Source organism: Miniopterus schreibersii, assembly GCF_964146895.1.
Source record: "Miniopterus schreibersii genome assembly, chromosome: 4".
In the NCBI taxonomy this organism is placed as follows: Eukaryota; Metazoa; Chordata; class Mammalia; order Chiroptera; family Miniopteridae; genus Miniopterus; species Miniopterus schreibersii.
The window spans coordinates 19,671,069-19,687,794 of NC_138105.1; the positions used below are offsets into that span (position 1 = coordinate 19,671,069).

The window sequence follows — 16,726 nt, forward strand, 5'->3', positions numbered from 1 at the left end:
ATGATGTTCTAACCAACTGGGCTACCCGGCCAGAGCACAACAAGGTTTACTTAAACATACTTCCTCAGAACACCTCTATGCAAGACCTCTGGTACTGGGATATGACAATTTTTGGAGTTGGGCATGATTAACAAAACAGTTGACCTTTTAGTGTAAAGCAAAATCAAGCTCCGTCTCTACCACAAAAGAAGTAATTCCATGTATATTTCTGTGCATGTGCTTCTCCAAGAAGGGAAATAATTCTCCCTAGTCAGCAACATGCATTAAAAGCAAACTTTCACGTAGAGGAATGCAGGTAACTTCAGCACCTAAGCCCTGCTGCTTGACTCACTTAATCTGTTTAAATCCATTTACAAAGAGGAGAGATGATCAGGTTAGATTTTACTGCTCCTTTGCCTTGTCACAAGCAACTAAAGCAATGAAAATTTAAACAGATGATATGGACAGTACCCTCCAGAAGCTGTACTGCCACTTTAAGTCAAAGGCATATGTATACACAATAAAGCTGTTCTAAAATGAAACCAAGAAAAAGTTTAATTCAGAAAGAACATGGGCTTCTGTTCAGTCCTCTTAACTAAAGAAAGGTAAAGATAAAGCAATGATACAAAATACCATCAATGGGAATTGTGTGCTCTACCAATTCTAAGACAAACACCATTATCTTCTTTGGTTCCACAGCCTGAACCTTTTGAACCCAAAGAGAGGGCAAGTGAGCAAGATGGCTGGTGACCTAGAAAAAACTGCACTCTGGGTACTGTGATATCATATTACTGCCCCCTTTTCCACATACATAAAAAATAATTACTTGTGATTCCACTGGTGCTTCTCTGGGCAATTTTTCTTGCCCACAAATCTGTTATAACAGTACTGGTATAATATAATTTAAGCATTTCCCATTTTTAGTGTATAAGAGGTAGGCAAGTAACCTAGAGAGCAGAAAGGAACCAAGAGTCTAAAAGGAAGGTGATGATTTTCCTTCTAAATTTTCACATATAACTCATTCCTAATAGTGGTTGCTCTAATCCAACTGACTCTAATGCTTTTCTCTCCACATGGAACTAAAGTGGTTACTTCAGGGAAGAATTTAATCCAGCTCCTGCCTGGCAAAGGTTTTTTTTCATCAGAGGGTGACTGACTTCAATATGCGCATTTACAGTATCTCAAGGGCTTCTTTTCCTTAAAAAAAAAAATTAAAATTAAGGAGACCACCTTGGGAGCAAGTTCCTGCAGAAAAGTAACTTTGAAACCTAAGGTCACAGGCCCTCTAAGAATTTGACTAAACCTTATTCACAGAAAAACGTACAAGCAACAAAATTCCACAAGCCAGTCTATGGACCCAGGTTAAGAACTTTTAGCCTATAGAGACAGACTAGGCTCAAGGTCAATAGTGGGAGTGGCATCCTTGAAGTCCAACAGGACCCCTCCCTCTCTTTTGTAACCAAGAAGCAGGAAAATGATGGGAGTACTAATGGGGTCTCATTCTTGAGAACGTAGGGTTCCACTCATGGGCAACTTTGGTTTGGGGGCTTTTCTTTGGCCTGGGGAAAATGTAGTCTAAGACCCTGCCTGTCAAATCTTTCCTTCCCCTCTGCTTTCAGAGGTGTCGAACCTGCCCTGTGGTCTAAAGACTACCAGCCCTCAAAGTATCCCTGCTGTCTTCTCTCTTCCTTTATACTTCCCAGGCATTTTCCCCAATAAAACTCATACTCTAATCCCTTGGGGTCTGCTTCTAGAAAGACTCAAACTACACACCTGTAGTTGCTGCCATTTTCACAGCACCTTTACTAACTATGGGCCCCGAATAAGTGACCTTGAATTCTTCCAGTCCTTACTCCCAGTACCACACTCCAATATAGAATCTATACCCCTCCTTAAGACAATGACTTCTTAGACGTGCCCAGTAGGATGAAGGCCCTGGAAGCGAACAGGCCAATGATGTTTCACAGACACCATGGATAGTTTTGAGATTTCTCCCTTCAGGTGTGAGTCAAGACCCACTAAGGATAAGTGCCAATGGTATAAGAGAAATTGGCAGGAAAGGCCAAATCAGTAAGGGAAGATGTTTAAGAGGCCTTACCTTTGTTGGGCCTGAAAATATGACCCTGACTCATGCTAGAAATACCTTTTACACTTACACAACACTAAACATGGAACTTTACATTCATAACCAAGCTCTGAAAAGTGATGACACTATTCAACAGCAAGGAGATAGAGTTAGGTCAAGTAAAAAAAGCCAAATCATAATCCAACAGCATAAATCAAAATCCAAAGTTTAAGAGACCTTTTGTACTCACTAGACAAAGTCCAACAATGGTATGAGACTCAAAGTCAGTTCTTAAGTGTGCCAGTAGGAGTTATAAAGTGTGCAAATAAATGCAAATAAATGCTCTATTTGAGTGCCACAATACCCCAATCCCAGCATCAACTGAGGCTTTCAGTTGAAGGAGTGAGATTCTGAGGTAAATACAAAGGATTATGTCAGAATCCAGCCATGCTCTATCACTTGTCCTAAATCATTTCCGTTAAGGCTTAAGGCATGAAGTATTAAGTGACTATATCAACCTACCCCTTTCTCCTGTGATAAAACATTATAATAAAATAGGACAGAAAAGGAGAAATCTTTTAAATTAGAGTTTCTCTGAAAGTCTCAGAGTAAAATAACCAAATGCTTTGCTTTCCAAGATTTCCCCCCCTTTAATCTTGGTTTGTGATGTTAAGCTCTTAGTGACAAAGAAGCCAAAACCACTTCTCTAGTTTACCAATACATTGAAAGCAAATCATAATCATACTTCTATTTTAACCAAGCATGATAACAAGGTGATTGCGTAGCTTCCCAAACTACCAGAGCAGCGGGCACTAACTTGCATAGGCTGGCATTAGATCAACACTTCATAAATTTTGCAGGCTTCTGACCATTTAGGTGATCTTTCTATGCAGAATCGGCAGTCTAACACTGGCTCTCACAGGCATTAAAAATCATCACTCTGCTAACCCAACTCACTGTTCAGACGCTCTTCTTGAATGCAGCCTTTATTACAACCTTACTGCTGCTTCCTACACTGAAGGAATATCATGTTTTTAAGTCAGGAGTTCTTTCTTGGTTTATTGTAACCGGGGGTCTTACAACGACCCGATACTGTTACAAAGCACGGTGCATTATAACAGTAAAGCTTCTGGAAAACCCAAACAAAAGACACGTCACCCGGTGACGTCAGCCTATATACAGTTCTGTGTGGTCGCAGCACATAAGCAAATCCATTCTTGTGCCGTTTCTCGGAAAAGCTTTTCAGTAAATGCACTCATGCTGCTCCAGGAGCTCTTCTCTGCAACAAGCCGCCCATCTGCCATCAACAAGTTAAGACCGAGAGAACTAACAGCTGCAGAAAAGAAAGACTGACGCTTTGATTAACCAGCTGAGCAGTTAGAGGAGGGCGAATTACTAAGTTATATTCAGAAGTGATTTAAGAGATCAGAGTGGTCACAGAAAATGAAACCAACGCTTTTGAGAGGAATATCCTAAGAAAAAACAACTCACCCTGGTGGATTCAATTTTACTCAGAAAGCCTGGGACACAGAAAACAGGAAACTGGTCAAAGGCTCCTGCATGTTAGAGCCTTTTACAGACTCACTGCGTTGAGTCTAACAACCGCGACTGAATGCAGCCTCCAATGTGCTCAGAAGAATGGGTAAGTCCATGCATTTATGTGCCTTGTACAGTCAGCAAGGAATCACGCTTTTAAAAATAAAGTACTAAATTCACATTTTATAAGGGGAATCACTGTCACATTTTTAGATTGTGAGGTTTAGGTAAAAGCATATATTAATGATGACAGGATATGTTTTATCTTCTTAATGGTTTAAGTTTTGTTCCAGTCGTACTGATAAGGTTAGTTTTTCTGCAGCAAATGAAAAATAAGTTATATGCAATGAAATCTTTCACCATAATGTTCTGTGGTTTTTTAAATAGCTCATATATTCTGCTGAAAAATACCCTATCTTCTTGTTTTCCTTAAATTATATTCTGCAGGCTTACATTTCAAGTGGCCATTAGGGGCCCCTATGCTGGCAGCAATATATGCAATGAGTATGGTTTTAAAAATGCTGCCTGCCCTGGGAATGGCGTGTCCACCCAAATGCCGCTGCGAGAAGCTGCTCTTCTACTGCGACTCTCAGGGCTTCCACTCAGTGCCAAACACCACAGACAAGGGCTCTCTGGGCCTTTCCCTGAGGCACAATCACATCACAGAGCTTGAAAGGGATCAATTTGCCAGCTTCACTCAACTTACCTGGCTCCACTTAGACCACAATCAAATTTCAACAATAAAAGAAGATGCTTTTCAAGGACTATATAAACTTAAGGAATTAATCTTAAGTTCCAACAAAATATTTTACTTGCCAAATACAACTTTTACCCAACTGATTAACCTGCAAAATTTGGACCTGTCTTTTAATCAGCTGTCATCTCTGCACCCAGAGCTCTTCTATGGCCTTCGGAAGCTGCAGACCTTGCATTTACGGTCCAACTCCCTGCGGACTATCCCAGTGCGCCTGTTCTGGGACTGTCGTAGTCTGGAGTTTCTAGATTTGAGCACAAACCGTTTGCGAAGTTTGGCTCGCAATGGATTTGCGGGATTAATCAAACTGAGAGAGCTTCACCTAGAGCACAACCAGCTGACGAAGATTAATTTTGCTCATTTCCTACGGCTAAGCAGTCTGCACATGCTCTTCTTACAATGGAACAAAATCAGCAACTTGACATGTGGGATGGAGTGGACCTGGAGCACTTTAGAAAAGCTAGACCTGACTGGAAATGAAATCAAAGCCATCGATCTGACAGTGTTTGAAACAATGCCTAATCTTAAAATACTCCTAATGGATAACAACAAGTTAAACAGCCTCGATTCCAAGATCTTAAATTCCCTGAGATCCCTCACAACTGTTGGCCTCTCTGGCAATCTGTGGGAATGCAGCCCTAGAATATGTGCTTTGGCTTCCTGGCTGGGCAGTTTCCAAGGTCGGTGGGAGCATTCCATCTTATGCCATAGTCCTGACCACACCCAAGGAGAGGATATACTAGATGCAGTCCATGGATTTCAGCTCTGCTGGAATTTATCAACCACTGTCACAGCCATGGCTACAACTTATAGAGATCCAACCACTGAATATACAAAAAGAATAAGCTCATCAAGTTACCATGTGGGAGACAAAGAAATCCCAACTACTGCAGGCATAGCAGTTACTACTGAGGAACACTTTCCCGAACCAGACAATGCCATCTTCACTCAGCGGGTAATTACAGGAACAATGGCTTTATTGTTTTCTTTCTTTTTTATTATTTTTATAGTGTTCATCTCCAGGAAGTGCTGCCCTCCCACTTTAAGAAGAATTAGGCAGTGCTCAATGATTCAGAACCACAGGCAGCTCCGATCCCAAACACGACTCCATATGTCAAACATGTCAGACCAAGGACCGTATAATGAATATGAACCTACCCATGAAGGACCCTTCATCATCATTAATGGTTATGGACAGTGCAAGTGTCAGCAGCTGCCATACAAAGAATGTGAAGTATAATATCTACCTATCATCAAAAATTACATCAGATAAGTAACCTATTTTACATAGTAGGGGCTAAATAAATATCTAATTTTTAACAATGGTGACATTAAGCCTAATTTTCAAAACCAAGTGGAGACTTAAGTTTTTGAAGTGTTGAAGTGTTTTTAATTTTTTTAATGAAACCATATTTTAAGTGTTAAATGAAGCAATGCTCACATTAATTTGCACTCTTGTTGAAAAGTCTTAAAATGCTTATTTCAAAATAGGACATTTCGTGTATATGATTATATACTATTGAGTGTAAACATTTACACTAAGGTCTCTATATGCTATTTTTTCCTACTGAAAACAGTTTGGAAAGAAGCTACTAAGCAGAAAAAGATATGGACCAATACTTGTTTGATCATTGCTTTCCATCCCAAGTACCATCATTGGCTTGCTACTTAAAAGGAGACTTAGCAAAGTTCTCTTGTATAATTTGGTATTTACTCAAATCTACAATTTATTGCCAGTGTGGGAAGTAGAATTTCATATATGCTGAAGACTGGTAAATATTAAACACTCTTCTTCCAGAGTTTTTGCCTGGGTTAATAGATATTATCAAAGTCCACATCATGAAATCAGAATTCTTTATGTAATTCTAATAAGCTGAGTGACTCTTTAATAGATTTAAACAATGAATCCAAGTGACTGTGAAAAAAGGTCTCATTACAATGAATTCAATACTAAATAATTACACTGACTTTGTATCATACATCTCTAGTTTAACTTATAATGAACATGTTGATTTTTGTGGCATTTAGACAATTATTTTAAACTAGTATTACATTACCACTTTACTAATTCATTTACTAAATCCTATATTTACATTTATATGTGAAAAAAAGATTTAGAAATTATTCTGGAGAGGAAAGGGAGAAACTGAGTCAATTTAATCCTATGATCTGCTCCCTCTAGTTTAAAAGCACACACAAAATTCTCTCTCTCTCTCTCAACTGTCATGATCAAAGCTGCCTTGACAAAGGGGTTTAAACCTCTTTCTTCTGCCTTTTCCTGATCCTGAAACCTCAGAGCCAAATAAAAAACAACTGGCTAGCAACAGGCATAACAATGATTCTTAACAGAATATATTACAAAGGAACCATTAAGAATCACTTTCTAAATATTATACGCTAAAACTTGACCTTTTAATAAGGATACATAGTCACACTGAAAGAGCAGTTCCTTCTAAGTGGAGGAACATATTACCGAGGCAAACCTTTCTGTGGTAGAACACTCTACGTGCTTATGCAGCCATGCAGTGGTAACTCAAAGGTGGCACAGAGGTGAGGGGTTGAAAGGGAAAGGCAGCAGTTTGAAATCCGACTCACAGAAACAGGTTAACTGAAGTTAAGAGGCAGCCAAGAGTGCGGCAAATGGTAGCTGTGCACTGTCTCAAGGATAAGGCCCTAGGACCTGCAGCTGAAAGGGAGAGGAGGTTCTCTAGTGTTAATACAAACATTTCATAATTAACAAATGATAATTATGCCACACTTTTCATGTACAAAAGAGCCACACATACTGCGTTTTTTCAATTATGATTTCTATGGAGAAACTATAACATATTTAAGATTCAGGTGCAAGTTACCAATGCACACAGAATTTTTCCATAAACAAAGTTCCATGTACGTAGCAGCAAAAACCAAGACATTAGACTACTGACTTGATTTTAGAAGAATGAGCACTTATACAACTGACATTCACAACTGTATGTAGAAAAGGCATAAATCCTTAGACCACTACCATAAAAGAAAAAATTTATATTTTCCTTAACATGAACATTACCATGATACCCTTCATTCAAGGAATATTTTCTTCCCTGGACTAAACTGAAAGCATGTTAAGACTACAGTTTAACCCATGAGGTTTAATTGTAATTTTTTCTTTTTAATACTAAGAAAGTGGTGTGTGACTACATTTCAAAGAAAATGTATCTCAGTAAAATGCAGACAAGATTACATATTATGGTAAAAATGTACTCTCTCTGTTTCTTAAGGTGGGTAAATTGGTTTGGCAAAGTCTCAGCCCAGTTGAGCTCAGCCGATTTTGAGCAGTGAGCATTTCATTTCTTATTAAACCACAGCTTGGGCCTGCCTGGGCAGAGACAAAATCTGATTTTATGGCAGAGCACAACTCACTGCTTCCCTACAGAAGGGCTGGACCTGAAACCCCCATTACAAATGAGAGCTCCACAAGGTAAAATTTACCAACTCATTTATCAGGCAAACCACAGCCATTCATCAAAGAAGAGCTTTGTCACAATACAACTGTATCCTGAACACACAAGATTCCACTAGCCCTGAAGTAGCAAAGAAGTATTTTCTATCATTTCCACCACGCCAAAATCAATTGAAACTGTGAGCAGAAGGGCAAGAAATATTGGCTGGGAATCCCCACATTAATCCTGAAGATTACAGTTAGTAAAATGGACCATCAATCAGCAAAATCCTTAATGTATATAGAAAAGTAAATTGGAAAAGCAAGCCATTAAGTAATTCAGGGGAAGAGCAGAACCAAGGCATACTTTCAAGTTGAAAAAATAACTGATTTTCTTTGCCCTGCTTTTTTTTTTTTTTTTTTTTGGTAATGCTGAGAAAAGTGAATAACGACGCCAAGTAGCATGTTCCTCTTTCATTAAAGCACAAACTTCCCTTTTGAAATGCCTGTAGAAGGCAGGATGCCATTTAATTTTGATCATCTTGTGTTTCAGTATCAGCACAGGTTTGAAGTGAGACTGTTAGTCATGTGCTCTCCTTCCCGCCTGGCTAGAGCGGAAGAGCATCACAAAGGTCCTGCTGGTCCTGCTAACGTAGTTCCCTAGGTTCAGTTTAACCCTCCTCAGCTCCCTCCCCCACCCCAGTTTCAGGGCAAGAGGAAAATGACCACTTATCAAGAACTAGAAAAAGAATTAAATCTCTCTGGAAAAAGGAAAGCTAAAGAAGGTTATGATCCTATACCCACCTAGTAACCAAGAGCTAGTCTGGAATCGTTTATATTCATTTCTGTAGTTTGCCAGGGATTGCAATCACCTTTCTAAGATGAGAGTGGGCTGATAAATTTGCAAATCCACACAAAACTCAGCGAGAATACCCACTGCCAACATGAAATAGCAAAGATACTAATTTTTTAAGCCAAAAATCTGCACTAACACATGTAATTTCTTAATGTGCCTAAGTTAATTTCTGTACCAATTTAATGAATGGAATTGATTGAACTTCCCAACTCACTAATTATTAAAATCCATCTGCTTATTCTGATGCTAGTCACCAAGAGCTAGACTCCATCTTTCCACTAAAAAGGAGCCCCATATAGCACTAGGTCTGAATCCTAAAATTGAAAAAAAGGTATATCATTTTCTTAAGGCATACTTCCTACACAGAGCTATTGGGGGGGAGGGTGGGTGGCTACAAATGCCCTACTCCCTGGTCTCCCTCTAAAGTGTGGCTGTCAATATGAAATTTGAAAGAGTATTTTTAGAAGCTGACCTATATGATCATTTTCCTAATAGAGCAATACAGTGACAGACCTATCTCAAAAGGTCTGTTTTGAGACATGTTTTTCATCTTATTGGTTAAAGAGCTTCAACCAGAAAAAGACAAAGGTGATAAGGCCATCCATAGATTAATTAAATATTTTTGCTCCTTAGCTAGGGCAAATTTAAATAATTTAAGGCAAAAAAACAAATAGAAAATGATGGTTTAATACTGCTTACAGCTACTGCAAACATATGGAAACATCTGCTACTCCTTCAACTAATCTATTCTTCCTTGGTAATTTTTTAAAAAATTTTCATCTATGGAATGTTTCTTGAACCTTTCTATCAACACAGACTGGAAACCAAAAGTACAGTCTAAACACATTGTGTTTAATCACCTTAAGAGCCATTGGGGGGGGGGGGCAAATGGATTGGGAGGGTGGGAAGAAAATACTATTATACTGGGGGTCTGGGGGGGAAATGGTTAACAAAGTGCAGTGTACAGGAAAGTTTTGTTATTAAAATTGTGTATACTGGAAAAAGTGAATGTCTTTTTTTTTTTTCCTTTAGTTTTCCTTGGTAACCCATCAATTTTGACATGTGAAATCTGAAAAATCTTTTGTGACAGATAGAAACCTTAAATGAACAGTTGTTTTGTACCATGTTCTCTATAATGCCAAATATGCCTGGCTAATCAGCACTTGTCTTCATTCAGAGACAGATAGACAAAACCAGGCTAAGAAGAAAGTAGAGGTAAGGGGAGTGAAAGGGGAGCTGACTAAAAAGCCACCATGCCAATAAACAACAGTCATGCAATAAGAAGTTGCTCTGTTACAAGCCTTAGCAAGTGGACAAACAGATGTCCATGGGGCTCACAGGGCCTAGGGTTGGCCACTGTTCCCCAACCTCCTTAACAGTAGGTAGACTGCTGTCACAGCCTAGGTAGCTTCAAAAAGATACTCAATTGCCTATCCCCAGCAAACAGCAACCTGGCCTTTACCTAGGGGGTCTGCTGGGATACACCCCAGGGGTACCTTGTACAACACTTCTGAGAGGGAGGATGATCACAAGTACTAAACGTGCTGGAATCTCTAGGATCCTTACATGAGCTACTCTACCCTAGATGCCAGCTCACTAAGTATGGATAGGGGAAACACAGGCAAGATTTTTAACTAGTGTCCCTCAACTGGCATAGGTAAACATCCCCAGGACAGGATGCTATGCCTGGGCAGCAGTGGAGGCAGGAAATGCCCTGGCTTTCAGAGTTGACTGTCAGGAGTCTGCCATACTTGCCAGGATGCACTTACTGCTTCTCTAGGCCTACAGCACTACAGCAAGGCAGGCAGGAAAAAACAAGGCTACCCCCTTTCCCAACACCCAGGGATAAGGGAATCAAAGGAGGCTAAGAGAGCTCTGGTACCAAAAATCTCAGCAGTAACTAGGGCAGAGGCAGGAAGCACAACAAAAAATTTTACTGTCAAACTCATCCAGTATGCACTAGAGGGCATAGGTGATGGTGGTTTCAAATTGTACAAAGGAACAAATTTCTATACTTTATGGAGTTAAAAGCACAGCTTATTAACATAATTCTCGTACATTTTAACCTTGAAAATCCCATGTAAAGCTATATCTGATTTCTTTATCAGTTATTTTAATTAGTTTTGCCTGAATGCCACAGCATTCTCAGATTCACACTCAAATTTATAATAGATTTCTTCAAGGTCTGTTTAAAGACATTTTTTTCTTTCTTTAAATATATCTAACCAGCTGGGTACTCAAGTCTCCCTTAGAGAGACAAAATGTACTACAAATTGTCTTTCACAAAGAGAGAAGGGAAAAAGAGGTGAAAATCATAGCTATTCCGAACATCTTTCCTTAGCATGAGTTCCTCCTCATTAGCCAATGTTTTGGGAACACTCTTGACAGATGCTGAGTTTCCCTTCCCCTATCCAAAGGAGACATTAAAGAGCAAGAAATCTCCAAAGGCAAGTATAATGAGGCATCCTATCCCACAAAGTCTACAAACTGAATATACCATCCCTTTATACATGGAGGCCCAAGAGCCTCCAACTCAGACCTCCCACTGGAAACCCAACATGAAGGAGCAACTGTGAACAACCCTGATAGCAGGGACCAATGGCTCCATCACCACCCAAAGAGAGAAAGGTCTTCCTACACTTAGAAACTATTATAAACGCAGACCCAGAGACAATTCCCAAGGACTTTTTACAACTTTCATCAAGAGACTTTACCAAGAACCACAGTGGAGAGATGTAAAAATGTCATAATTTTACTGAATACCCATCACAACTGTGTTCTGTGCACAAGCACACACAAGCATACACAACCTCAAGGTTGCTTTTTCTGGAAAATCATCAGACAAAAACATTACAACCATTTATATTAGCCCACCTGTTTCATCATCATGAGAACCAAAAGTTCCTAGTGTGATAAATAAAAACATTTCCCATGGCCTAGCTACCAAATACATGCAGGGCAACTGTTTAGCCACTAAAACCTCTGAAAACAATGTATCATTTACATATAACCTACTTCTATAAAGCCAAGTAAACTTAGCATAATACATTAATAAGTACAGAATGGTTGAAATAAGAAGGTAAAAAGATCAAAAGCAGGGATTCTTAACCCTAAGGGTCCAGGATTATGTTTCATAGGGTATAAGAACCTCCTGAAATTATAATACAAATATTGTGTAAGTCTAGAGATTTCATCAGATTCTGAGGGTTTTGATAACTCACAAAAAAAGCCCTAGTGGCCTTGATCTTCCTGATGGCCAAGGCAAAAAATAAAGCAAACAGCTTTCATCTGATCCAAGAAGCAAACTAGCCTATTTTGTGGGGAAGACACTCCTTTCATCTGATAAGAAGCACACTGGTTTATTTGGGGAGAGAGATACTTAAGTGCAAAAGTCTATGAATTATTTATAAAACAGCCAGCTACAGGAACAATAAGGAAACATGTCAGACAATATCTCCAAGGAGGTTTTAGAGAACAGACAGACTTATTGTTCATGTCAACCCTTGAAAAAGCTATGGGTAAGGAAACTACACAAGCATGTTGCATGCTTTGTTGTGATCTAACCTTTGTGGTAACCCAAAGCTAAAACCTATAAAGCCAGCAAGAATGAACATGCACCTACCTAGAAGAGCAGTTCATGTTTCCTCCTTATCTCATCCTGGGACCCAAACTATAGTGTTCCATCAAGTAAAGGGCATCCCGTAAATACCTACTCTATTACAGTACAAATCTTCTAGACTATGAGTACAATTTAAAATTTAAGAATGCTCCACTACGTCATGAACAAAGAGAAGCATATTTCATGCATCATCTCTAGTTGCGCTGGTGATAATAAGTGTGCTCCTTGAGACAGAATGTACAAGATAACTGATTTCCTAAGAAAGAACACATTTAAAAAGATAAAGCATTCACTGATCTGAATAGCTGTCAGAAAGTTAACTGTCTCTTTAAGATTTAAAACATTCCACACACCAATAGAAAAATCACCTATATTTCAATAGGAACAAACAGCACAATGATTAAGAGTCCTGCTCCACACTTGGCCTGTGACTCTGGACAAGTCCTTCAACCTCACCGTGCCTTGGGCCTCTCATTCCTAACAGGAAATTATAGCAGTAACAACCACCGGGGCATTCAATGTATGTAAAGTCCTGAGAACATGCTGGCATAGAGTTAACATTCAGTAAATGTGGGGTTTTTTGTTTTTTTCTTAATCCTCACCTGAGGATATTTTTTTCCACTGCTTTTCAGAGAGGGAAAAAGGAAGGGAGGGAAAAAAGGAGAGAGATATCAATGTGAGAAAGGCACATCAACTAGTGGCCTTCCGCACAAGCCCCAACAAGGGGTGGGGAGTGAACCCACCACCCACGTATATGTGCCCCTGACCAGAACTGAACTCGCAACCCTTCAGTGCCTGGTCTGATGCTCTAACCACTGACAACATCAGCCAGGGCAAAATGTTTGTTATTTTTAACAGCAAAATGTGGCGAACTAGATGTGACATATTCATCAAGTAGAGAATACAATCACATTAAAGACATGTTAGAGCCTGTATTGCTCCCCAAACTCTCTACTTTCTAGTCTTATTTCCCTCGCTAATGTATAGTCTCCAAAATGAATATTGATAATTAGTGAGAGCTTTTAAAAGGCGAACAGCCTGGATACACTTTTTATACTTAATATTGATAAAAACCTGACCATATTATCACATAGTCAAGTAATATGCTTTATAAAATGTATCACAATATTAGACATGACATTTCTCTGGTTTGACTTTATGGATCAAGGCTAAATTTCAAAAGATTTAGAATCCCTAATTCCAAATTTTCTTCTGGGTAGTCACTTAAAATCAAGTAATGTCTCTTTTCCTTGTTCAATAAAATCATACAAGACAACATATACTATCCACTACCATAAATAAATACTATTTTTCAAAAGAAATAAATTATCTCACTGATATCTCAGCTTCTGACAATTTTATTTTAGGACAAAATACATGAGTGAAAATTAAGGATCACTATGATGTTCTTTTTTAGCTTAGAAAAAAATTGTACTTCAAGTCTACCACATCTAATTTAGGAAGCAGCCCATCCAATTGTGACAGATCTGGTTCCTAAGCAGACTTGCCAGAATTATTGAGGGATATGAGTAGGGGAGGTATGAGAAGTTAAAAACACAAAGATAACCCCATCAGTCCAGTGCACACAGGATGGTTGTTTTGTGGTTGTTGGATAGTGATCCTCCTTTATTACCAAAATCTCTATTAACTATAAAGCTTGCTCAGAATTAACCTGTCTGAATGAATATACACATTTAGTCTTATCAGAACCTGCAAATCACATGGCCCAGATTTTTCAAATCAAGAACTTCTTTTTGTTATTTCCTTTCCAAGATCATAATCCAGCTTACCCATCAAGGAAAATCACTTATCTCCTCCTTCATCCACAACTTTTCTCACATCTTTTGACCCTGGGCTTGCTCTCTAGCCTTATTATCAAATTATCAACACATGAACAAGCTTTTCACATACCTGCTTTTCTTTATGGCTCCCAAAATACCAAGCATAATCACCTTATTGAATAAAACAACATACAGCTGCAGTACAGCTGAGCACCTACCTTCTAAGAAATATCTATAATTTAAAAAGTACTCCTCAACAACACAAAACTGAGTGTCTATAAGCTACGAACAGATCCATACAAATTAGGAAATACTACTAGAAACACAATCACTCATCTGCATTGTCTTCTCAGTCCACCCTTCCCTTTGTATAGATTCAAGTATCAAATAATGTTTATTCACTTTGCTTTTACTCAAAACACCAGAAATACCAGCCATTTAAGAATAAAACCCTTATGCTTTTAATAATTAGCACTCACTCCAGCTCTCTGACCAAATAAAATCCCCCAAACCCTTCACATTTTTAATATGAATAGCTATTCTGCTGGTTTTATTTGGGAGTGGGGGAAGTGTCTTGGGGAGTAGAAGACATGGTTGTGAAAATTTCAGAAATGTCAAATTCTTGCAGTAATGACAGGCAACAATAACCCTTACCTCTCTCATCTCTGCTCTAAAATTTCATACCAGTTTTGTCAGAATTCCATAGAACTGACCACAAAAACACTGGCCTTTCATGTGAAAGTATGTTCTGCTACAGTTTTTGCTCCAAATAAAGACAGACACTAGCATCATTCCAAGACCTGCATGTGGCACACACTAAGAACTGAGCTCAGAAGCGACCCGGACAGTGCTACTTCTCTCTGATCGACCTCCCTAACTTTTCCCTGAAATTCACCAGGGGGAAAAATGGCAGTGAGAAAGAAAGAAAAAAGAATCTACTACCCTCAGCACACTCCTGTAGGCATCTGGGACAGTGCCACATCACCTCAGCTCCCTCTTTTCTCCTGACAATTCCTTCAAGATGACACGTGCAAAACAGCTCTCTGACCCTTGCCACCATCTTCCAACAACTAGAGCCTATTTTATTATTGTGTTAAAACTGCCAGTTTAAGATTTATCTATTACTCTACATGAAAGCCTAATAGCAGGCGGTCAGAAATTTTCTTTGTTTTGATACAGCATTCCTGAAGTGTCAAAAACATTACAGTGCATAAATAGTACCATCTAGACACCCAATTTGTGCTTGCTTAGAATTAGATGTGAGATTAAGTACAGATAGAATGTGAAGAATTGAACAAACTGTAAAAGGGTTTACTTAAGTCTAGTTGACGTTACCACCAAATACATCACTATTATCACAAAATTATTAAACAAATATATTTCTGCTAAAAACACAAATCTACTGGCTTCCCAAAACAATAATCAGTATTTTAAAGATCTCACCTTCTAATTATTTTATGTTAAATTCCTCAGTTTAAACTGGGGAGCAGGGAGAGGCCCCTCTTTATTCTGATGTTATTAACTAACATTTAAACTAACTGAATTTTAAGACCTGCTATCAACTGAGATTAAACACACCACAGATGGCCCAAACTGGGATGGGGAGGGATGGAAAAGATTAAGACTCAGTCTTTACCATGTTAAAGTTAAAATGTTTTTTAGCCATTTAAGTAGAAATGACAAGTTCAGGGTAAAGATCTAGGCTGGAAGTAGAAATTCTGAGGTCATCATCAGTAAATAGAGGTATTTAAAGTCAAGAGACAGAATGAGATCACCAAGGGAATGAGAGTAGATAGAAAAGAAACTCCAGAACCACACTTTGCTCCTACACCTGTCTGAGGAATTTATCAAATGGCAGTCAACAAAAAAAGGATGCATTTTCAAAGGCAGCATCCCCTCAACATCAAAGGCACTTAAGCTATGTTTTATTGGAAAACTAATGAAAATAGGCCAGCTTAATTCATTAAAATAATCTGAAACATCATTACATATCAAAGAAACTGTTACCAATTAAGGGTCTGCACACATGATGAGTACCATGAATCCATCATTCATCATACTTCTGAACATGTTCTCTATGTCAAGTAGGTGCTGGAGATAGCCCTGCTCTCAAAGAGGTAAATAAACTAAAGAACCAATGAGAGATCATGGCACAATCAGAAAAGCAGGTTTTACACTGGGGGGGAAGGGACAGGTAAAATGTACAGTTCATGTGCTTGAACTACAAGACTGCCAAATATTCAATAAAAGATAACCATATAATTTCCTCTATCTTGAAAGAGGTTTGGGTTACAAAGTGTGTACATATATCAAAACTCATCAGATAGTACACTTAAAATTTATACATTTCACTGTGTAAAAAATTTACCATTAAAAAGTTGAACTCTAGTTAATGACATGCATGCTGCAATGTTTAGAGGTATAATATGCAAGTGTCTGCAACTGACTTTGAAATGCATCAAAACAGTAACATGGTTACAGGGATGGATAAATATGTGATAAAGCAAATATAACAAAATGTTAATATCAGAGTCTAGGAAATGGGTATATATATATGAGTGTTAATTGTACAATTCTTTCAACATCTCTGCATGAAAATTTTCATAATAAAATGTTAGGGGGAAGGGAAAAATATAATTACAATTGTAATTTATGGTACTGGCAATCTAATACACTATTCCCCTCAACTAGACGTGCAGTGTTGCATGGTGGTTA

At 38.5% G+C, this 16,726-nt stretch overlaps 2 protein-coding genes across 2 annotated transcripts in view; one reads left to right on the top strand and one right to left on the bottom strand.

Moving 5' to 3' along the window:
- CTNNA1 (catenin alpha 1) overlaps nucleotides 1-16,726 on the bottom strand; it is a 174,360-nt gene that overhangs the window by 60,538 nt on the left and 97,096 nt on the right. The window lies entirely within an intron of this gene.
- Nucleotides 3,271-9,604, top strand: LRRTM2 (leucine rich repeat transmembrane neuronal 2). Its single transcript, XM_081134980.1, has 2 exons — nucleotides 3,271-3,686; nucleotides 4,028-9,604. The coding sequence occupies exons 1-2, from the start codon at nucleotides 3,683-3,685 to the stop codon at nucleotides 5,572-5,574; spliced, it is 1,551 nt and encodes a 516-aa protein (XP_080991106.1). The 5' UTR covers nucleotides 3,271-3,682; the 3' UTR covers nucleotides 5,575-9,604.